The sequence below is a fragment of the Macaca thibetana genome, chromosome 9, assembly GCF_024542745.1.
Source record: "Macaca thibetana thibetana isolate TM-01 chromosome 9, ASM2454274v1, whole genome shotgun sequence".
Classification (NCBI taxonomy): domain Eukaryota; kingdom Metazoa; phylum Chordata; class Mammalia; order Primates; family Cercopithecidae; genus Macaca; species Macaca thibetana.
Window position 1 is genome coordinate 129,212,820 of NC_065586.1, and position 22,680 is coordinate 129,235,499.

General features: G+C 59.7%; 1 protein-coding gene across 2 annotated transcripts in view; it reads left to right on the forward strand.

Moving 5' to 3' along the window:
* Nucleotides 1-22,680, forward strand: part of ADGRA1 (adhesion G protein-coupled receptor A1) — a 42,829-nt gene that overhangs the window by 2,067 nt on the left and 18,082 nt on the right. For both annotated transcript variants that reach the window (XR_007729010.1, XM_050805512.1), the window contains 3 exons: nt 7,907-8,034; nt 9,583-9,706; nt 13,266-13,411. Coding sequence is in view for 1 of the 2 variants with exons in the window: in XM_050805512.1 (XP_050661469.1) it covers nt 7,907-8,034; nt 9,583-9,706; nt 13,266-13,411 (398 nt within the window). In the remaining variant the exon portion in view is untranslated. The remainder of the gene's footprint in view (nt 1-7,906; nt 8,035-9,582; nt 9,707-13,265; nt 13,412-22,680) is intronic.

Here is a 22,680-nt window from a genome sequence, read left to right on the forward strand (position 1 = left end):
TGTCATTGACAGAGGACAGTGAATGGAGAAGGGCTTCTGAAGGTGGGGGAGAGTGTGGCATTTCAGCTGCTCACTGGGTTTTTATTCACAACAAGTAACATTTGCACCTGAGAGAATCTCTGAAAGGGACAGAAAGTGTGTGGTGTTGCCCTCCTGTGCTACATCAATCTGGTACAGCACTTTTCTGCATGTGTCTCCAAGTTCACAGTGTAGATACCGGGGCAGGCTCACCCCATGGCCGTGGGGTCTTGGGAAGGAAGCCTGGAGGCCGTGGCCAGGGCAGGGTGGCCCTGACTCTGCCTGTCCCATTGCTGCGCTCTGGGGGACTCCTGACCCCTGCCAGGGGCAAGTTGACTGCTGAGCTCCCAAGTGTAAGGGCATAGGGCACAGGTCACGGGTCAGATTCTTTGGTGGCACCGCTCCTGGTCGTGCACAAAGGCATGAGCCAGCCCTGGATTCTGAGCTGCTGTCCAGCAGGTTGGCTGGGCCAGGCCGTCCTCCCAAAAGGCTGGTTTGTCGGCCCATGGTGCTCCACAGGATGGACAGTTTGCTCCCCTCTGGAGGACCTGCGGGCCACATGTCCAGTGGTTAAAGCTGGGGCACCTCCTTCTACAAGCTGTGTCTCCGTCACCACCGTTAACAAGCAAAAGCAAACGTGAACTTGCCTCTGTCTCCGCAAGGGGTGCCGTCAGGACTTAAGTTCCAGCAGGCTGCGAAATGGAACAGGTGTCCCTTTGCACCCTGTAACCTGCAGTCCTGACACTTAACCCGGAGAACAGTTGTTCTCGCGGAAAGCCAACCGTCAGTCTTCGGAATTAGATACAGCTGCGGAGCTTTTGCCTTCCCTGGGACCATTTCCCTCAGAGAATGTGAGTCTGGTGGCTTCACACTCAGCACAGACTCTCGCTCTCCTGGTAACACTGTTTGTGGCCAGAAATTAAACAGAATAATAAGATTGGCATGACTGATGTGGTGTGGTGTGTGGTGTGTAGTGTGGTTGTAGGGTTGGGTGGTGTAGGGTGGTTTTTGTGGGATGGGGTGGTGTGGGCTGGTGTAGTATGGTTGCTGTGGGGGGGCAGTGTGGCTGGTATAGTGTGGTTGCTGTGGGATGGGGTGATACGGGCTGGTGTAGGGTGGTTTTTGTGGGATGGGGTGGTGTGCGTTGGTGCAGTGTGGTTGCTGTGGGAGGGGCAGTGTGGCTGGTGTAGTGTGGTTGCTGTGGTTTGTGGTGGTGTGGGCTGGTGTAGGGTGGTTGCTGTGGGATGGGGTGGTGTGGGCTGGTGTAGTGTGGTTGTAGGGTTGGGTGGTGTGGCTGGTATAGTGTGGTTTTTGTGGGATGGGGTGGCGTGGGCTGGTGTAGGGTGGTTGTAGGGTTGGGTGGTGTGACTGGTATAGTGTGGTTTTTGTGGGATGGGGTGGTGCAGGCTGGTGTGTGGTTACTGTGGGATAGGGTGTGGTATGAAGATGTCATCTGGCCTTTGTGGCTACTTTCATTCCACAATTGCAATATTTAGGTGCAGCTGGCGGCATGAGCTCACCCTCCCTCAGTGCTCAGCCCCGTGCTGGTGGCACCACTGCTGGTCAGCATCTGTGTCCTGTGTGGTCACCTGAGAGCCGCCGGCTTTCTGTGATTAGGGTGGAGGCTCTCAAAGGAGACTGGACAGAGCCCCTTCCGGCTCTCAATTCAGGGCTGACTCTTGGTCATCAGAGGCACTGTTTGCTGCATCCTGTGGGTTCCCAGTGCCTGAATTGAGTGAGAGGCCAAGGCTGACCTGCTCCAGCTTGGGCTGGGGGACCCGAGAGACCTGGTGTGTGGGGAGCCCCTTGAGTCTAGCACTTCACTTCCCACCTTCCGAAAGGCCAGGTGCCTTCGAAACCGCCAAGGAGACAAGGCGGGTAGCTGAAGGGTGAAGACCTCCCACTGGAGGGTGACAGGCTCAAGGTCAAGGCCAGGCTCCTGGCGGTGCCCCCAGGAAGGCAAGTCTCAGAAGCTGAGACTGAGGAGGAGCCTGCAGCTGTTCCCCGAGGCCAGGCCCGTGCAAAGTCCACCCTGAAGGGAACCAGGATCAGGTGCTGGCCCACAGGCGGGATGTGGGAGTGTCGGAGCTCTGAGCTGTTAGGAAGTACGTGAGCCCGCCTGTGGTGGGTTTATCTCTGCTGCAGTTTCACCCCACAGCCTCTACCAGGAATGGCCGTTCAGGAGATGGGAGGGGCCTGTCACAGGGCGTAACGATGGTCGAACATTTCAGAACATTTACGAACATTTCAGAGCCGTACCGAGTTCTTTTCAGCTGGCTGCTTTTTAGTTTAATATCTAAATTACTAAAAATGGCTACAGTCTACTTCCTTCATCTCACGGATGGAAAGCTTCTCATCCCACCTCACATCTTCCCGAAAATTAAGAACTTTAAACAAGTAACTACCAGTCTAGAAAGAAGGCGTCTATGATATTTTAACACTTTTTTTTCCAAATCTCTTCAAAACTTCACTAGCCCATCTACCCCTCCAAGAAGAAAATCATAACACACCTTACAAACGTAATGCCGACTACAGGTCATCTGTGTTCTCCTCTACCTTCTGCCTTTCCCGTGGAACACATCCGTGAAAAGTCGACAGATCTGTAGAGGCAGTTATTATTTTAAAGGCAGACGAGGGAATACATCAGGCTCTCAGGAAATCAGTCTTTGTTGGCACAGAACCAGGAAGTAAAACAGAGAGAACCCGAAAAAACAAGAAAGAGAACCAGGAAGAACCAGGAAGAAGCACCTGAATGAAGAAGGAGAAAGAGGGAGGGAGGGAGGGAGGGAGGAAGGAAGGAAGGAAGGAAAGAAGGAAGAGCTTGAACCCGGAAAAAGGAGAAGGAGGAGGACTCGAAGCACCTAGGAGGATATGTGTTCCTTCCTCAGCCAGTCGGAGCTGCGGACCCAGCCCGGAAGCCTCACCCGCGGGAAGGAAGGTTCCTCAGTCAGTCGGAGCTGCGGACCCGGCCCCGGAAGCCTCACCCGCGGGAAGGAAGGTTCCTCAGTCACGGAGCTGCGGACCCGGCCCGGACGCCTCACCCTCTGGGAAGAAGGTTCCTCAGTTACGGAGCTGCGGACGCCGGACCCTCACCCTCTGGGAAGAAGGTTCCTCAGTTACTGGGAAGAAGGTTCCTCAGTCAGTCGGAGCTGCGGACCCGGCCCGGACGCCTCACCCTCTGGGAAGAAGGTTCCTCTCAGTCGGAGCTGCGGACCCGGCCCGGACACCTCACCCTCCGGGAAGAAGGTTCCTCAGTCAGTCGGAGCTGCGGACCCGGCCCGGACGCCTCACCCTCTGGGAAGAAGGTTCCTCAGTCAGTCGGAGCTGCGGACCCGGCCCCGGAAGCCTCACCCGCGGGAAGGAAGGTTCCTCAGTCAGTCGGAGCTGCGGACCCGGCCCGGAAGCCTCACCCAGGGACACCTCAGTCAGTCGGAGCCTCCGGGAAGAAGGTTCCTCAGTCAGTCCTCTAGGAAGAAGGTTCCTAGTCGGAGCTGCGGACCCGGCCCGGACGCCTCACCCTCTGGGAAGAAGGTTCCTCAGTCAGTCGGAGCTGCGGACCCGGCCCCGGAAGCCTCACCCGCGGGAAGGAAGGTTCCTCAGCCAGTCGGAGCTGCGGACCCGGCCCGGACACCTCACCCTCCGGGAAGAAGGTTCCTCAGTTACGGAGCTGCGGACCCGGCCCGGACGCCTCACCCACGGAGTCGGAGTGCGGACCCGGCCCGGACGCCTCACCCTCTGGGAAGAAGGTTCCTCAGTCACGGAGGTGCGGACCCGTCGGAGCCCTCACCCTGCGGGAAGAAGGTTCCTCCCCGGAGCTGCGGACCCGGCCCCGGAAGCCTCACCCGCGGGAAGGAAGGTTCCTCAGTCAGTCGGAGCTGCGGACCCGGCCCCGGATGCCTCACCCGCGGGAAGGAAGGTTCCTCAGTCAGTCGGAGCTGCGGACCCGGCCCGGACGCCTCACCCGCGGGAAGGAAGATTCCTTCAGGCCACTGGCGTTCCCCAGGTTTGAAGAGGTCACTTTCCCACCTCTCGCTGCTGCAGAAAGGTTGTTTTTATCAGAAAATTCACACGTAACTTGACTGACTGCTTTCTTCTCATCTTTCCTCCTTTATTTTTGTCTTTAACACCCTGACCCACTTGATTTGCAGAACACACCAAGGAGGAGACCTCCAGTGAAAATGAGGAAACAGAGGAGGAAGTTATGACTCAAGAAAGAGGAGACACAAATAAGCCAGAACACGAGTCCCCCGCACGCCGGGCTCACACGCTGGCGGGACTGTTGGCTCCGAGGCCGGTGGATGGGAGATGGAAGCCAGCCTTCCCCAGGGGAAGCAGAGACATCTCTGGGCGGCTTCCAGAGCAACCTGGGCCATGCTGCAGGCACAGAACCAAGCTGGCATTCTGGCCATTACATCTGGGCCAAGAAGGTCGGGGTCACCTTCATCCGCCCCTCCCCAGCCCCCTTGGGTCCTCTGAGCCGCGTTCTTCACCCCCCAGGAGCCCGGCTGCTTTCCGTGCCGAGGGTCCAGGAGCTCTGCTTCTGTGGCCTCACGGGGACTGATCAGCCCACCCCCGTCAGCCAGGCTCTGTTCAGCCACAGATCAGACCATCAGGCCCTGGGAACACTTGCAAAGAGGAACCCGTGCATGTGCAAACTTTAAAAGACAACACACGTCTCCACTGCGCGTGACCCACTTGGAATTTTAAATGTCATCTCTGAAAATATAGAAAGGCACTGTTGATAACTATAATTTGGGGAAAAGAAAAGAAAAAAAAGAAACCAAAGCAAATCACATGTCTGTTTCTTATAAAACATTTTGTTGACCCACGGATCATTGCACAGGTGAGGACCGTGGCCCAGGCCTCCAGCTCACGCGGCAGCTCCGGGAGTCCACAGCTGCCCTTGCCACCTCAGTCCATGTGAAGCTTCACAGCTTGGCCTTCAGACGAGAAGCCCCACGCCAGGCGGCACGGCCCCAGCTGTCACTGGAGCTTGGGCGGCGTCCTCCCAGCGCAGCCGCACCTTGGACTCACGCTCTGCCGTGTTTGCCTCCTGCATGAAAAGCAGCTCTGACTGGGCTTAACACAAACGGGTTTGTGTCTGTGACGAAAAGCGGCAGACGGGAGGCTAAAGTCTCCTTCTGGCCCTGGGGACGGAGGCAGCGGGACAGGACGCGGCTCGCAGGCACCACACATCAGGGCACACACTTTCCCGGCTGCCATCTGCGCCTCCGTCTACCGTGGCTCCACCCCCCGCCCCCACCCCTGCAGCTAAGCAGGAGTCTGAACCCTGCAGGAAGGTGCGAGGCGGCCACAGCAGCCCCAGGAAGGCCATGGGGGGACGTGTGAGGGCCCGGGCAGACCACCCCAGGATATTCAGCACACAGATGAGAACGAAGTCCTGGTTCCAGGCAACTCACGGAGTCCTGGTTAGACTCGGAGAGGGCTGGACACTGAGTGGACCCCACTCTCTGGGCTTCTCTCATGGATCTGGGTTTGCAACAGCAGCTCGTGGGAACTGTGTAGAGTGTTCACGTTTATTTTAGACCCTGGGTCAACGTCATGGAGGAAAAGCCATTGACTCTCGTGGAAGAATCCCGGGGACAAGAATCTCGGGCGTCACTCGCGCCCTGTTAAACCTTCACTTCTTCTACCCACATGGGGTATTCCCCACCTCCCAGCAGCAGAGAACTCACTGGACAACCTGATGTTGGGATGTGGCCGGGAAAACGTGCTTTTCTGTGACTTTGGAGCTGTTTGCAAGTGGCAGAAAGCTGGCGCCTACTAAACCAGCAAACGTGGGACAACCGGCCCAGCACTGCCCGAGCCACGTGAGGGCCCCCATGCATCGCCTCCCAATGGCGAGTGCTCCAGCAGCCAGAACACCAAGGAGGGGTGTGGGAGAGCGTCCACAGCTGGCCGGGCTGTCCCTGGGCTCTCTGGGGAAGCAGCAGCCCCAGCTGGAGCGCGGACCGGACACTCACCCCACAGCTGTCGCAGGAGGCAACTGACGCTTCAGGCTCTGGGGCACTCAGGAGAATCCGGACAGAGGCCCGCCCAGTTCACCTCTTTACAGAGCGGCTGAGTGAGGGTGGGGCTCTCCTGGGCCCTGACCCTCCCGAAAACCCTCAGGGGCCTCTGTCCAGGGTGGGCCTCAGAGCCGAGCCTGAACCACAGGGTGCTCTCTCTCTGTGGGGTCCCGGTGTCCAGGAAGAAATGGGCAGATTCTAAACACTCCCCAGAAAGCAAAGTGTCTGCCATCACTCCAGCTCCGCGGCCTCACACCGATACCCGTTCCTCTCCCAGGTGCCTTCGCCCTCGCACAGGTCCAGGCTCCTCCTCCCAGGATGCAGGGCCCCTCCAGTGCCCACCTGGCCAGTGCTGCTCGAACCCTGGGACAGGGGCCCTATTTCGGACTTTGTCAGCCAGTCCCGTGGCTCCCCAGAACCCTCTGTCTATGGTGGACACTCTATAGCCAGCCAGGGCCTCGTCTTGGCTGGACGGACAAGAAGTGTGGCCTCAGGAGGGAAGGAGGAGCTCTCGGGCCACTGGCTGCCTGGGTCCTGACACAGGTGACACTGCCTCCACCCATGGCCCTTCAGGCACAGGAGGGTCCCTCTCCACTTCCCGCCTCACTCAGCTGGGGCCATCCCAGAGGCCCAGCCGGCTGCCTCCTCCTGCCCCGATGCCCAGGGCAGCACCCACGACATGGTCAGAGCTGCCAGAGCCTGGCACAGGTACAGCGATCACCAGGGGGCTGGGGAGGGGCCAGGTGGCTGCAGCCCTCACCCCTGCTGGCACCCACCTACAGGGTTGTTACAGGAACATGGCACCCACTCCGTGGGGCACACTCGCCTGCCTGACGTTTACAACGAAACACCACACACTGGGGCCCTGAGGCAGACGTGTTTCCCACAGTCTGGAGGCTGGAAGCCTGAGACAGAGCTGAGTGCAGGCTGGTGCCCCAAGGCCCCCGTCCCGGGCCTGTACACGCGTGTTTCTGGACTCTGGTGCCCCGAGGCCCCCGTCCCGGGCCTGTACACGCGTGTTTCTGGACTCTGGTGCCCCGAGGCCCCCGTCCCGGGCCTGTACACGCGTGTTTCTGGACTCTGGTGCCCCGAGGCCCCCGTCCCGGGCCTGTACACGTGTGTTTCTGGACTCTGGTGCCCCGAGGCCCCCGTCCCGGCCTGCACACGCCTCTGTGATTCCTTGGTGAGCTCACCTCGCTCACCTGATGAAGGAAAGATGAAACCCCATCAGCTCCAAGCCTTTCCAGCCGGGGCGATTTTCCCCCAGTCTACTCTGCCACAGAGAACACACATTCCCCTTTGAACTCTGACCCTGAACCCTCTTCTTGGGCAGTGAAGCAGGTGGAGTTGGTGCCCAACAGCCTCCACTCTTTCTGCATCTCACAGAAGCTCCTACAGGATCCTCCCGGGAGATGTTGACAAGCAGGGTTTCAATGAGTGTGGGGCTCCCAGTGCGGCTGGGGGCCATCCCATGGGTTTCCCTGCCTCTCTTAAGGCCCATCCAGACCCACCCAGCCACCCCCAGGCGATGAGAAGAGAGGAGGCTAGAGGCAGGCATCAGTCGGCCGAAACACCGTCTCAGGACCTGGCCTCAGAGCCACACAAGGATGCCTTTGGCCAGCAGAGCCGCTGGAAAGCGAGGACAGACATCGCTTGGAGGCCCCTCCCGTGCACTCCCTGAGAATCCACAGACGAAGCCTGACCGTCCTGCCCCAGGCAGCCCCTTTCCCTGAGACCCCACACGAAAATGCCTGGAGCGGCTGCAGGGGAAGCCGAGCCCCAAGGGGATGCCCAGGGGACAGCACCACCCACAGACCCCTCCAGGTCAGTCACGCACATCTGCTTTGCTTTCTCCTCAGGATCTGAAGACAGTGCTCTCCCTGCCCCGCTACCCAGGGGAGTTCCTGCACCCTGTGGTGTACGCGTGCACGGCGGTCATGCTGCTCTGCCTCCTGGCCTCTGTCATCACCTACATCGTGCACCAGAGGTAAGCCTGGCATGGGCAAGGGCGCCCACTGTGCCCGAGAAACCTGTTCTTACCTTCAAAGGCAAGTCCCTGAAGGGCAATGTCGCTGCCCCCTCATGTAGCAAGAAGTCCCTGAAGGTACAACTCAGGTCTCCAGCCAGCTCAGACTTGCTCGGCAGCCTGGTGCCCACCACACAGCTGAAGGGTGGCTGGAGCTCGGGGGAGTCACGCCCGTCCACTCAGGCCTCTGTCAGGGTCTTCTTGACGGCATCCCCTGTGTCCTTAACTGGGTGAAATAAGTTCTTCCAGAAGTGGGTGCAGCCCTGAGAAGCTCAGGTCCCCCTGGGTGGTCACTATGGCCGGCAGAGCCTGGGAGAGGCACCGAGAATATGAGGGGGTCCAGCCGCAGTCAGGGTGGGCATGTCCACAGCCAGCCATGGGCGGGGGTTCAGGTATGTCTGAGGCTAAGGTCGCCTTGGTCACGGACAGAGCTTGGATGCGCCCAGGGCCACAGTCTCATCGGAGACTTGGGCGCACACAAGGCTGTGATCACAGGAAGAGGCTTGGGCAGGTCCGAAACTGTCATCTCTGCTGTGGCAGAACACGGGGGCCTTGATGGTTCATTGATGGTAGAAACTTGACTTCTCAGTTCTGGAGGCCAAGGTCCCAGATCAAGGCACCCGTGACGCTGTGTCTGGAGAGTCTGGAGAAGGCTGGCTCCAGGCTCACGGACGGCGCCCACTGCCTGTGTCCCTGCCTGTGTCCCTGCCTGTGTCCCTGCCTGTGGGGGGTGAAGCCCTCTCGGGGCCTCTTTCTCGAGGTCCTTGATCCCATCACAACGGCTCTGCCCAGAGGCCCCCGCTTCCGAATACCATCAGCTTGGTGGTTAGTGCCGTCCTACCAACTGTCGGGTGGGATAAAATACATTTAGACCAGAGTGGCTGTGATTACAGGGACAGGCTGAGGCGAGGCCATGGCTAGAGTCACAGTGGCCGCTGTGCAGCCGTACCTGTGCTGGCCACAGCCTGGATGAGTCGGGCCCCAGACATGGTGGTGGTCATGGAGAGGGTCACAGCCACAGGCGGGCACGGCGGGCTCAGCCCCAGGCTATGGCCGAGGTCATGCTGAGCCAGTCTAATCACAGTCTCGTCCTGATGTGCCTGACGCCTGCTCCGAGGGACGCCCGCGGCCTCTGTCTCTGAGACAGTGTGTGGCCGAGTCCTGGAGTCTCAGGGCCTCAGTGTCTTCATCCACCAAGAGATCAGGTTGCTCAAGCTTCTGCAAACCCCTTTCAGCCTCAGTGTTCCAGGGTGACGTAAGGCAGAATTTTCCAGTGGCCACCACTCAGGGCAGACTCAGACGGCCTGTCTGCTCTCCCCTGACCGGGTCCTCAGACAGCTGCCCCTGACTCCACAGAGAGCCTGGACTTCCCAGGGACAGAGCCTGCGCCCCAGGGGGCCCCTTCCACGCCTCCCCGTGCAGGGGACAGAGCCTACGCACCAGGGGGGCCCTTCCAAACCTTCCTGTGCAGAGCCGCTGCTCACATGAAACCTCCTTCCTGCCCCACAGCGCCATCCGCATCAGTCGCCGGGGCCGGCACACGCTCCTGAACTTCTGCTTCCACGCGGCCCTGACCTTCACGGTGTTTGCCGGCGGCATCAACCGCACCAAGTACCCCATCCTGTGCCAGGCGGTGAGTGCCGGGGCGCCTTCGCTGGCTCCTACCAGAGGGGAAGTGTGGAGCATTGTCTTGTTTACTGAATAATATTCCAGCATTGGCTCAGCTATTTCCCGGGAAGGGGTTGGGCCCCGGTGTGTCGGCGTCTTGGCTTCACGCCGTGCGAGGCCCGTGTGCCCCACGTTTGACCCCAGGGTTGAGTCCACCACGCGGCCCCCTCCAGGCCTGCGCTAACATTTACCGTCCCCAAAGGGCGCGCTCCCTGGGAGCAGGGACACAGCCTGCCCCTCCCGGAGAAAGTGGTGGGGCAGCTCGAGGAGGGACACACGCTCCGGTCAAGGGAGGAACCTGCAGGTGCCGCTGCCTGAGTCCCCAGGAGGGCAAGTGCATCCTCTACACAGACCCCTGGAAGCCAAACAGAAATGTCACTCGGGAAACCCTCCTCCCCCGTCGCAGGGAGAGCTGGAGACTTGAAGCACACAGGAGGGCTCCTCACTTCTAGGGGCCCAGCCTGACCTTGGTTTAAAAGGGGGGACGTGTACCTCACACTCAGTTCCTGGCAGAGCTCATTGTAGAGACCCTCACATCAACACTAAGCCCCGTCCTCATCCACTTTGGGCTGTGGCTCATGGCCAAGGAGAGGACCTGCCCGGAGCCTCTGTAGCCACAGCTCTGGGGCGGCTCCTCCCTGTGCACCCAGCCCAGTCCCGGTGGCCACCCCACTTCAGCAGCCACACAGCCCCGTACAGTCACCTCCAGGGCCCAGACACAGCCAGGGGATTGCCATGGACAGCAGGGCAACTTGCCAGGGATCTGCCCTGTGGTTTCTAGGACCCTCCCGTAGTACCTGGCACTGACGTGCACCTGCAGACAGCAGTGGTCGAGACTCCCACAGGGGCTGCTCCACAGGGGTGTCTGGGGAGAATCCGGGCAGAGTGCACAGAACCCCCCCGACTCCCCCTAGGCTCCCGTACCTGCCTGCAGCGGCCACGGGCTTCCTTCCTTCCCAGCACCACACTTCCATGTGCCAGGCCGGGACGGGCTGGGCAGGCGCTCTCACAAACACAGGGCCCTGGCGTCCGGCACGCAGAGGAGATGCCCTGTCTGTGTGACCGCACATCATGCCAGCCTGCCCCGAGGCCGAGCCCAGCATGGCCCCAGGCGGAGGGGTTGCTGGCATGCACCTGAAGGTGGCTGAGGTCGGATGCACCTCCTGCCTCCTTAATCGTTCCTCTGATACGCTGGAAACAACCACAGCAAGTGCCTGGGAAACGCCACTGATGTCCCGCCTGTAAGTGCCTGCGAGAGGCCATCACCGTCACGTCTGCACTTCGCCACCAAGCACGCCACACACAGACAGAGCCTGCTGGATCCGCAGGTGGCCCCCCACCACCACCAGCCAAGGGCCCTCGGCAAACCCTGCCCACGCCTTCGGGAGCACCTGCCACCGCCTGCCTGGATGGAGCTCCCGGGGCCCGAGCCTGTGGCGACAGCTTGGGGCGGATGCTGGGGTGTTGGGGCTGCGGCGGGCAGGTCTGGAAGGTTCTGGAGGGTTGCAGTCTTGGAGGACATCTTGGTAAGGCTGCAGTCCTCAGGAGGAAATCAGCGGAAAAGACTGTGGCCTGTCTCCAGATGCCATCCTGATCTCCCAGGGAGCACGGTCCACTCACTCGCTCACTCAGCAAACGTGCTGAGGGCCTATGAGGTGCCAGGCCATGCTCTGGGCACTAGGGCACTGCCAGAGACAAGCCCACATGGCTCACTGTGGAGCCGCATTCCAGGACAGGAAGCAAGTGTGGAAGACGAACCGTGGGAGCAGCCGGGGGTGGGAGACGCCTGCCGGACGCGTGACGCCAGGTTGGGGAAGCGGAGGCAGGGGCCGCAGTGGCTGCAGTCCCAGAACCACTCGGGAAGCTCACAAGGCAACGTTCTCCGAGCCCCCGATGCACTGTCTTCCCCTGTGCTCTGCCACGTGAACAGAAGCTTTCTCACTGATCTAACACTGAGGCCAGGCCGGTTCCACATTCGCAGCCTCTGGGTAAGGAGGAAAATTCAGCCACCACCGGCTGGAGGAAGAAGACCTGGGGGTCTAGTAAAAACTAGACTTGGAGCCCGACCTGCCCACACATGGGCCAGTGGTCCCCGGTCCGCCTGCCCCCCCGGCCGCCTCACGCTTGTCACACCCACCTTCCTGCCCGCCTGCCCTGCCCACCAGGGCCACAGCCCAGCACTGAGTGAAGCCTGGTCCCAGGCTCTGGATGGCTGGAGAGGACGGACGGTTGCTATGGCGACAGAGAGATGGCCACAAGCCCGTTCTCAGGCTGAGTGACATCGTCAACAGAGACAGGCGCTGGCCCTGGGTCTGGCAGGGCAGGCCGGCCGTGGAGCACTGTTGGACGCCGATGGCTTCCCTGCAGCCTCCCCACCTGTCCAGCCTGAAGTCAGTGTCTGGGACTCCGAGCTCTGCCGCTTATACCTTCTCGTGATCCCCAAATGCACACGGCCTGGGTGAGGCTCAGCCCAGACAGACAAGGGGCAGGGCCGGCTCTGCCATCCTCCTCAGCGCCCCAGGCAGTGACAATGACAGCCCCGCGGCTGCTTCCTTGAAAGAAAGAACCCGAGGCCCAGCTGCGGGGCCTCTGCCCCGCTCCTCCACATGGTGCCCCGGTTTCCAGGCCTCCCTGTCTCCACCAGGCTGCACGAGGCCTGGGCACGGGGATGGGACTCGCCAGGCCAGGAGAAAGGGTGGCGCCCCCGGGGCCTGCTGTGTCTCCTGTCGCCAGCGGCACGCAGGGAGCTCATCTGAAACTGCAAACGCGGCCGTCCGGTCTTTCCAGCCCACCCCACAGCATTCTCATCAATTATTGCAGAGCCTCCTCAGAAGTGAAAATGGAGCTCTGGATTTGATAAATCATTATAATGGTGTGACGTTAGCTTTATGCGGCGAATCTCTATATTCCTTAAACATTTATGTCCTTTCCAATTATAGCAGTATTTTACCTGTCATTTCAAAATGTCAGGTTATTACTCCAAAGGTAGCAGTGTGGCCCTGGTAATCAACTAACGCAGGAAATCTCCATAGCAATGAGGAAAGGCGACCTGCAGGGTCACACGAATGCGTCCCCATGGGGGGCTCATCCTATTCACAGTAAGAGCATCCTGGCATGACCCCCTGGAGGACTTCACCTCCTCTCCCTTGGTGGACACCTGTCCAGGTCTGAGCTCAGGGGACGTTGGTCTGCAGCTCACAGGGTCCCGTGCCTGGGCCACAGGGACCACAGTGGGTTGTGCATGCAGGGGCGTGTGAGTGCACAGAACCATTGGTCCCCACAGACTCCCTGCTCCCGTCTCTGTGCGGAAGGGGAGCAAAGTCAAGCCGTTCAAGGGTCTCTGCAGCTCGGCGTCTCCCTGTGACTCCCGGGCGGCTGTGGGGTGGCCGCCGTCTGCCCTGGGATACAGACGCTCCTGGCTGCCTGCTGCTCTCATTCTTGAAGCTGCAAGCCCGGGCCGGGGCTGCTGGGCTTTGGGGGGTGGGTGCCCACCGAGGGCCTGGCTGACCGCTGCTCCCCCACAGGTGGGCATCGTGCTGCACTATTCCACGCTGTCCACCATGCTGTGGATAGGAGTGACCGCCAGGAACATCTACAAGCAGGTGACCAAGAAGGCCCCTCTGTGCCTGGACGCAGACCAGCCGCCGTACCCCAGGCAGCCCCTGCTCAGGTACTGAATGCACATGGGCGCGAGGCCCTGCCACCTGGGCCCTGGACACTGCATGCGCCTTCTGGGCTCGCCTTCTGGGTCTTGGCAAACCTCCTCGCCAGGCCACCAAGGCCTGAGGACGATCCGGTCCGTGGGGGAGGGTCAGTGTTCCCAGGGAGGGTGGAGAGCAGGCGAAGGAGCTGGGGGTGGGGCAGTGTGCTGGAGGGGAGGGGCGACGGTCCCTGGGGGTGAGGCGGAGGGGGCCCAGAGGGTGGAGGGTCCCGGGTGGGGTCTGAGGCAGGCGGTGCCCTGCCCTCCACGTCTGCGGCTGGAGCCCAGCTGGTCTGGGGCTGGCATGTGCTGGGGCTGGACGAGCCTCCTGTGCTGCAGAATCGCTGGCACGAGACCCTCTGTGCCCCGCAGGGCAGCCACGCCGGGGAAATGGGCTCTGGGTGGTTTTGGCTTCGGCTTCATGGTCTCCGTAACATCAGGCAACTGACTGTTGGTGGGGGAAAACCTCACATGCTCAGGCACTCATTTCAAGGTGGCCCTGGCCTGGGCCTTTCGGACCAGGAGGCAGGTGTGGTCCCCCAGTTCCCAGCACCTCCCCATCTCTGCTGTGTGAGGCCCGGGTGCTGGGATGGGACACTCGCCCCCACCCGCGGCCTACACCAGCTCTTGGTCCCCATCCATCCCCAGGCCGGGAATTCACTGTGGCCTTGGTGGGAACCATGGGCCTGCCTGGGGGTGGAAACAGCCCATGATGGCATGGGCGCAGACCTTCCTCTCTCCCTCCCTCCCTCAGTCCAGAGCCAGGGAAACCCAGGCGTCCACGTCTGGGCGGTGGCAGAAGCTCCTCTGCACCAGCAGGAAAAAGCCGGGTCAGGGAGCCCGGACAGCTGCTTTAGACAGGGGTCTGGCCGCAGCCGTGACGGGGCCGCGGAGCTCGCCAAGGAGTTCCAGCGCCTTTGGTGTTTCCTTTTCTGAACTGAGACTGAATTCCAAACACTCAGTCGGCAACAGCCAGGCTCAGAGTGTGGCCTCGAGGCCTTGGGTGCCTACCTGGCCCATCCTCTGGGGTTCCCTGAGGCTCCCTGAAAGCCTGCCTTGGGCACCTTTGGTTTGCCCGGAGCAGCGCCCTGTGTGAGGCACCCCTGCCAGAGGCTGCTCTGAGGCTGGCGGTCCCCGGGGGTCTTGGAGGACATTCGTCCAGTTGCGTGTGAGATGTGGTTCCTGCTGGTGCAGGGACACCTGCTTCCTCGGAAGGGCTGTCTGGCACTGTCCCATCCAAAACCGTCTGAAGAATTCATTTCAAGGCAGATACAGCCACGTCCTGTGTTGTCTCGGTAAACAGGGCTCACCTTCCACCCGGAGCATTTTCTGACGCTGTTTGATTTTCAGATCCACGCAGACACGTTGCCACTTAGCAACCAGGGCTGGGTGGTGCTTCTGCCGCTGGTGGGGGCTGGGGAGGTAGGGTTTCATTATCTTGCCTCTCCTGCCAGGGAGGCCCCAAGTCCCCTGGGTTTATAAATCACTCTCAAAATGCATTTCCTCATCTGTAATTGATGGAAGAGGTGCCTGGTTTTGAAGACCAGGCTGGCAGCCGTGGAGCACCCCGGCACTCTTCTGTCCGCCGTCTGCCAGTGCGCACCACAGAGCCGTGCGTCTGTCCAGGTGCTGGGGGGCCAGCGGGCCCGGGGTTCGGCACTGACCGGCGGGCCCAGCGACGGCAAGGCCCTGCTTGCGGCCACGGTGCTGAGGCGACTGCTGTTCCTCCTGGGGCTGCCTGGAGACCCCCATCCTCCACCCCCTGCCCTCTGGGCCCCCTTCCTCTGTACAGAAAGGTCTTGACATTGTGGCAGGGGGAGTCCACATGGTGCCGTGTTCCAGCTGTGTTCCTTGGTTACTGGCCTGCCTGGTCACTCTGTCTCCCCAGCCGCTCCCCAGGTGCCTGGTTAGGGCTCGGCCTGTGCACCCCTGAGGCAGGTGCAGACTCGGGAGTGGTGGGCGGTGTTAGCTTGGACTTCGCTGAGGGCCTGCCCTCTCCATGGCCAGGCCTGGGGCTGCTGGGAGACTGTGCTGGGAGATTGGGCGTCACCTCCTCAGGGAGACCAGCAGGCTGGAGCGGAGCCTTTCTCCCCACACCCCAGAGGGGCTCACGATCAGCCCTGCAGGCCCTGGCCCAGAGCCTCTTCTCACCTCCCCCTCCTCCACCAGGAAACCTCCTCATCAGAGAGGCCCTTCCCAGCGGCCCTGCCTCCCCAGCCCCATTCCCTGGCCTACACATTATCACCGCCAACAGAAATTTGGTTCCTGAGTTCCAAGAATCTTGCAGTCTGGGAGGGAAGGGTGTGGACACCTCTCCAGGCAGCATGTTGCCCACACCCTCTCTGGCTGTTCCCATCCTGCCCTCTGAAAACAAGACCCACACCACTCCCTGCCTGACCCACCGCCGGGACGGGGCGGCACCGCCAGCTCCCACTCACACCGACAGGGGCCGAGTCTCAGCTGCTGCGCATGAAGGAGCCGTGTGTACCGCCCGCCCACCGCTGGCCCAGCTCTGCAAGTGTTATCAAGAAGTAACGAGAAAACGGCCGTCCCCGAGAAGCGGCTGTGTGAACTCAGAGGACGCTCCTGGAGCTGCCGACGTTTTGAGAAAGCCCTCGCCATCCTGAAGGCCCACAGCCAGGGTTTGCCACGTGCAGCGGCCGCCTCTGCTTGACTTCGTGGAAACCAAACCTTCAAAGTCCAGGGAAGATACAGCCACGTCAAATGTTGCCACACTGGTGTCCGTGAGCATTTCACACGCCTGAGGCCCTCTCTGTGTGAGCATGGGGGATGCCCCACCTCTGCGTGGGACCTCCCCTCTCCACAAGACAGCCTAGTTGGCAGAGGGGGCGGACACCCCCCAAGACCCCCAACTCTGCAGGGGTTGGACTCCGTGGGCAGGAACCTGCCCTCTGGTCAGGGTGAGGTCAAGGAGTGGAGGGGCCAGTCCAGGGAGGCCCAGCAGCGAGAAGCCAGAAGCTTCTGTGGCACAGCAGGGGCCCCATGACCAAGGTCACAGCCACCGTCCACCTCTCCCCTCACGCAGGGGTGTGGCCCTTGTTACTATGACAACACAAGCCTGGGCTCTGCGCGGGATTCTGCCACTTTCTAGATGGGGATTCACCTGATCTCATCTCCCCTTGGTCCCAGGATGAGCCCCCCACGAATGTGGGCCTGTGTGGAGAGATTTGGGAGCACCCTCTGCCACCCCAGTTAGGAGGCACTGCACAGTCAGGCCCTCAGAACCGCCCTGGGCCTGCGGAGGGGCAGTGGCCTGACGGGTGTGTGGTCTGAAGCCCACACCAGGGCGAGGGCGGCAGGACTGGAACCCAAGGGGGGTGCCTTGGATTTGGGGGGCGCTGGAGCCCTTGCTGGCTGCAGCTTCCCTGCTTTGGTCCCAGGCCCATCGCTCCCCTCCATTCACACAGTGTTTTCTCCAAATTCCAGCAGCATCGCAGCCGGTGAGGCCCCTGCCGACTGAATGAGTCACACGCAGGCCCCAGCTCCTAGGAACCTTCGGAGACCCTTTTCCAGGCCCGAGCTGTGGCCCTGCCTGGGCCCCTGCCCAGCAGCCCCACCAGGATGGGTCCCTCTGCTTTCCTCAGCTCCTGCCATGCCAGGATCTGGTCATCTCCATCCACCCACACGGATCCCTGTGGGCGTCCCTAGCACAGCGGCTCTGGGACAAGGAGGGTGCACAGGATGGGCACAGCCTGGCCTCAGGGCACAGGGGACTGGAGAGCCCCCAGGAAGGGCACCAGCCACCAGATGCTGGCTTCCCCACATCGGGGGCACCGTGGCAGACACCTATCCCAGATCCTGTTGAGGTGAGGCCTGGGCAACTGGATGGACGTCCCACAGTATGTGCAGCACGCTTCCTGGGGGAAGGCCGTCAAGGCCAAAGACACTCAGATAACGTGGCAGGTCATGTCTCTGCACACAGTCTCACCCCCGCGGCTCAGAGTGGCTGTCACGGGCTCCTGGGCAGTGTTTATCGGGGCCACGCCAGCTCTGAGCATCACTGGAGTCACAGCTACATCTGAAGGCCGTGTTAAGAAGCACTACGTCTTCCAACCGTGAGCACAGGACGTGTTTCCTTTTGTTTAACTCTGTAATTTCTTCCAGCAAAGCTTTGCGGAAGAAATTTCCAGTGCACACATCTTGCACCTCCTTGGCTGAATTTTCTCCCAAGGATTTTATTCTCTTGATGTTATTATAAATGGGATTCTTTTCTTAATTTTCTTTTTGGATTGTTCATTTGCTTGTGAACAAAACACAACTGATTTCTGTGTGCCAACCTTGTGTCCTACAGCTTTGCTGAGTTCCTTTATTGGCTCTAGTTAGTGTTTTGTTAATTCTTTAGTATTTCCTGTATATATAATTATCACGTCATCTGTACACAGGGATAGTTCTACTTCTTCCCTTACAGTCTGGAGGGCTTTATATTTTTTTCTTGCCTAATTGTGCTGGCTACAACTTCCAATACAATGTGATTCTCTCTTTTTTTTACTTGTCAGTCTAGCTAAAGGTTTGCCAATTTTCTTGATCTGTTTAAAGAGTCAGTTTGGGTTTCATTGATGGTCTTCATTTTTCTGTTGTCTATGTTATTTATCTCCACTCTGATCTTTATTACTTCCTTTTTTCCATTAGCGTTGGATTTAGCTTGCTCTTCTCTTGTCAGGTTTCTTATGGTGTAAAATCAGATGGTTGACTTGAGCTTCTTTTTCTTATGTGGATGTTCATGGCTATGAATTTTCCTCTGTGTGCTGCTTTTCCTGCATCCCTGAGTTATCTTGTGGGGTATTTTGTTTCACTTATCTCCACAGTGTCACTTCTACTTTTCCTGGTGATTTCTTCTCTGGCCCACTGGTTGTTTAAAAGTATGCTGTTTAATTCTCACAGATGTCTAGATAGTCAGGGAAAAAAACACCCTAAAATTGTGCTGCAACTGTTAGTGTCAAGCTGAATGAAGGGAATCCCCGCTCGATCAAAGCAGCATGGCTTTGGGGAGCTTGTCTCTGTAAGGAGATCTTCATTACAATGATGAAAACATTGTTTCATTTCTTCCTTGTGATTTGGGTACAGCAGAGGGGTGGGAGGGAGTGGGTGACCCTGCGCATCCTGCTGTGTTGCCTGCCCTGGCCAGGCCAGCCTTCTTCCCTTTCTCCACGTGTGAGGAGTGGAGCAGGTGTGGGCATGAGGGGCCAGGGAGTGCCTCAAGGTTAGGCCTGGACCAGACGTCACACCTTTCTGAGCACACCTGGGAGTGTGCAAGGCCTGCTGCCCTGCTGGTGTCTTCAGTGCAAGTGTAGGTTGAGTGTGAGTCTGTTTCCTGGCCCCAGAGCTCTGCCTTGGGGCCTCCTGTGGGTGAGAAACCACACAGAACCTGGCATGAGCCTTCAGCCAACAGAAGTGCCACCCTCAGCCTTGCAGGAGGGAGTTTAGGGGAAGGACAGATGCAGCCTCACCCGAGGAGTCCATGGACTCTTGGCACTGCTAAGTGGGGCTAGGGTGACTCCGTGGAGAAGGAAGTAGGGAGGGACGCCAGACGGGGAGAAGGAAGCAGCTTGGACACAGGACCCCCCAGGCCCACAGAGGCACTGGCTCAGCCACCCAAGCCCTCACAGTGGCGCCTCCTTGGATTCAAGCACCCTCACCTTTGACCAACATGGTGGCCACTGTCACCTCCCAATACTCTCAAGATTCTAGACACTAGACTCTGTTGCAATACTCTGTCCCAAAAACACCATTTGCAGTCTGCACACCAGTCCTGACCACCACACACATTTGCCACAGCCTCCTGTTGCCTCCCTCAGATATCCCAAGACAGCTCAACACTGTGTGCATGTGGCCCCAGCTCCACTCCTCCCTCAGTCCCACAAGGGAACCAGCTCCATTTGGTCCCAGCTCCACCCTTCCCCTCATGTCCTCCATGGCCCCAGCCCCACCCCCTCCCCTCATAGCCTCCATGGAAGCAGCCCCACCCCCTCACCTCTCGTCCTCCATGGAACCAGCTCCACCCCCTCACCTCTCGTCCTCCATGGAACCAGCTCCACCCCCTCACCTCTCGTCCTCCATGGAACCAGCTCCATGCCCCCAATGTCTTTGCAGCTCAGCAGCCGGCACTGCTGTCCCAGCATTCGTGTCTGGGTGCTGGACATTGTGCCAAACTCTCTACCTGCTTTCCCAGATGAGGCCACACCTCCAGGCCCAGGAGTCTTCCCCACCTCTCCTGTCCCTCCTCCTCTCCCAGCCCCACTCCCTGGACCTCATTTTTCCTGCTCTGTGGACTGCCCTGACCCCAGCGGGCCTCCGTGCCCTTTTCTCAGCCTGCTGCTCTGCCACCTCCACACCACCTGGATACTTTTTCTCCCCAGCTGGAAGCCTGACTGCCTGCCCCCACGACCACCCCCCAGACCCCCCATTGCTGCTCAGCTATGGCTCAGAGACTTCCTATCTGCCCCTTCCTGGCCTCGCCTGCCCTTTGGGCACTGAGGGTCAGTCCCTCCAGTGGGATGGGCACCTCCCATCTCCACTCCAGTCTCCTCCCTGCACCTCAGCTTCCTCTTAGGTGAGACCCCTGACCCTCTGCCTGGTGCCCACCCACTATTGCAGAGCAACTGTCCCCTGACCTCTCCTCCCCTAGATGACAATGACAGGAAGGTCCCTCCTGCTTCGTATTCTCCAGGCTTGGCATCCAGCCCCTCCTGGTTAAATGTTGAAACCAGAAAGAGACAAACGGCAGGGATGTAGCAAATACGTGTGAAATTGCCTCCATGCTCAGCTGGGCTGGATGTGTCGATGGAAAGCAATCAGTTTCGTATTTGTTCTGACGCGTGGGTGAGCAGCACACTGCCCGTCAAGCGGTGTCAGGCCCCACAGCCTCTGCACACTCAGGGAGGGGCTGGAAGGACCCAGGACTCAGCAGTGGCGGCGTTTCTGGGTGTGGTTTGTCTCCATAGAAGGATCCACCACAGGGTCAGCGAGGGAAAGGCATCCGGCAGAGACCGAGACTCCAAAGTTCTCCCGGGAGACGGCAGGTGGGGAGGACCCACACAGAGCCTGCTCCTTCCCCCAGCAGCAAAACGCAGCAAAGTGCGCCCTGCACTTCTGCCCAGGAGGCCGCTCAGGCTCAAGCTCTGGGTTCTTGCTGGGACGGGTCACTCCTGTGTGCTCTGCCAGCTCCACTGGCCACAGCTACGGATCCTCACACTGCGGCGGGAAGGCAGGTGCCGCCATCAGTCTCAAGGTTCATGCAAACAGCCCAGGCTGCTGCAGTTCTACATCCTGCGTCCCTGCACACAGAGCAGCCTTATCAGGCAGGGACGGGGGGAATGTGTTGAAAGCCACTGACCCAGGCCCCTGCCACGGCCCCGGAGCCTGGCCCTTCTGCAGAGCAACACCGGGCTGCACAGGGTCGAATGTTCTTGAATCCGTCGTTTCTAACTATATGGGTAAGAAGAAAGAAAGGCTGAGAGAGAGATTCGGTAAGAAATATAAAGAAATACTGGAAGAAAAAGAATAAGAGCAAATATGATGTACCCTGAGCTGATCCTTTCTACACAAAACAGGGGCCAGCAGCCTGATGCCCGTGTCTGAACGATTAGCCTGCTTCCTCTACACCCAGATCTCACAATCCAGATTTGTTATTTTCCGGAATTCCGTTTTGACCTCTATTCAGCCACTTCCCCTTCCTTGTCTTTAGTTTCCTGCTCAGTCTCTTTGCCACAGAGTGATGTCTGCCTGGGGCCCTGGACGCAGGTGCTGCTGGATAATTCAGTGATCCCCGGTCCCCAAGCACCTGCTCAGATGTAAGCAGAGCCCACTGAAGGATTGTTTCTGCATCCTTTAAGTGGAAATGTGGCTGAACTGGGGAGGTTTTGGGTAGGCTGGGCCTCCTGCCCACCACGGGCACCTCCCCTCCTAATCCTGCCAAGCCACATGCCTGCCATGGGCACCTCCCCTCCTAATCTCGCTGGCCACCTGCCCGCCGTGGGTGCCTCTTCTCTTAATCCCTCCATACCACTTGCCCACCATGGGCACCTCCCCTCCTAATCCCACCAGACAACCTGCCTGCCATGGGCACCTCCCTCCTAATCCCTCCAGACCACCTGCCCGCCACGGGCATCTCCCTCCTAATCCTTCCAGACCACCTGCCTGCCACAAGCACCTCCCTCCTAATCCTGCTGGCCAGCCCACTTTGAGGAAGGGCCTCTAAATAGACTGAACTTTCCACATTTTCTGCTCCCACTGCCAGCCAAAGGGAAGCCACTCCAGAAACAAGCAGGACTTTTATGATTTCACAGGTGCTTGGGGGCTAATTCCCCATTCAGCAAAGAGTAATTACATCCTAATTTTGCAATCTGGCCACCCTTTCTGGTCAAGTGCACCAAGCTGTGTCGGTTATTTGAGGTCTGTGGGGTGTGTCGGTTATTTGAGGTCTGTGGGCTGTGTCGGTTATTTGAGGTCTGTGGGCTGTGTCGGTTTGGAATTCCACTGGCACCAAGACACTTGGATTCTGTGTCACAGCCCGGCTTGCTGAGGACACCTGCTCCCACCTTTACCCGCCTCGCAGTCTCCCCGGTGCTGGCCAGCCACAGAGGGACGCTCGTCCCCACTGCATGGATGAGTGCTTTCCTGGGACTCTCAGCCAGGAACCCCCTCTAGGCCACAGGGCAAACTCTGGAAACTGCCTTGGGCTTGGGACCTGACCGTGGCCACGCACTGGGCCTGACTTGGACCCCACAGGGCTGAGGCCCTCGGGCTCTGGGGCCCTGGGAATGGCCAGTGGGAAGCGTCCACTCCCTCCTGTTCCATCTGGAATGCGTGCCCGAGGCCAGTCCTCAGGATGAGCTGCCTAAGAGCGGGCAGAGGTCACAGGCCAGTGAGCAACCTGGCGCCTGCCACTTCTAAGAATGTGGGTTCACACGGAGAGGGCAAGGATGGGGGTGGGTGGGAGGCAGCCGAGGGAACTTTGTGCCGGGAAAGCCCTGGAGGGAGCAGCTCTGAGGTCTCTGCGAAGCAGCCCTCCCTCCCTTTCGCATCTCCCTGTGGACGCTTGGACGTCAGGCCAGGAAGGGCTCGGGCCTTCCAGTTGTGTGGACCCTTGGACGTCAGGCCAGGAAGGGCTCGGGCCTTCCAGTTGTGTGGACGCTTGGACGTCAGGCCAGGAAGGGCTCGGGCCTTCCAGTTGTGTGGACGCTTGGACGTCAGGCCAGGAAGGGCTCGGGACTTCCAGC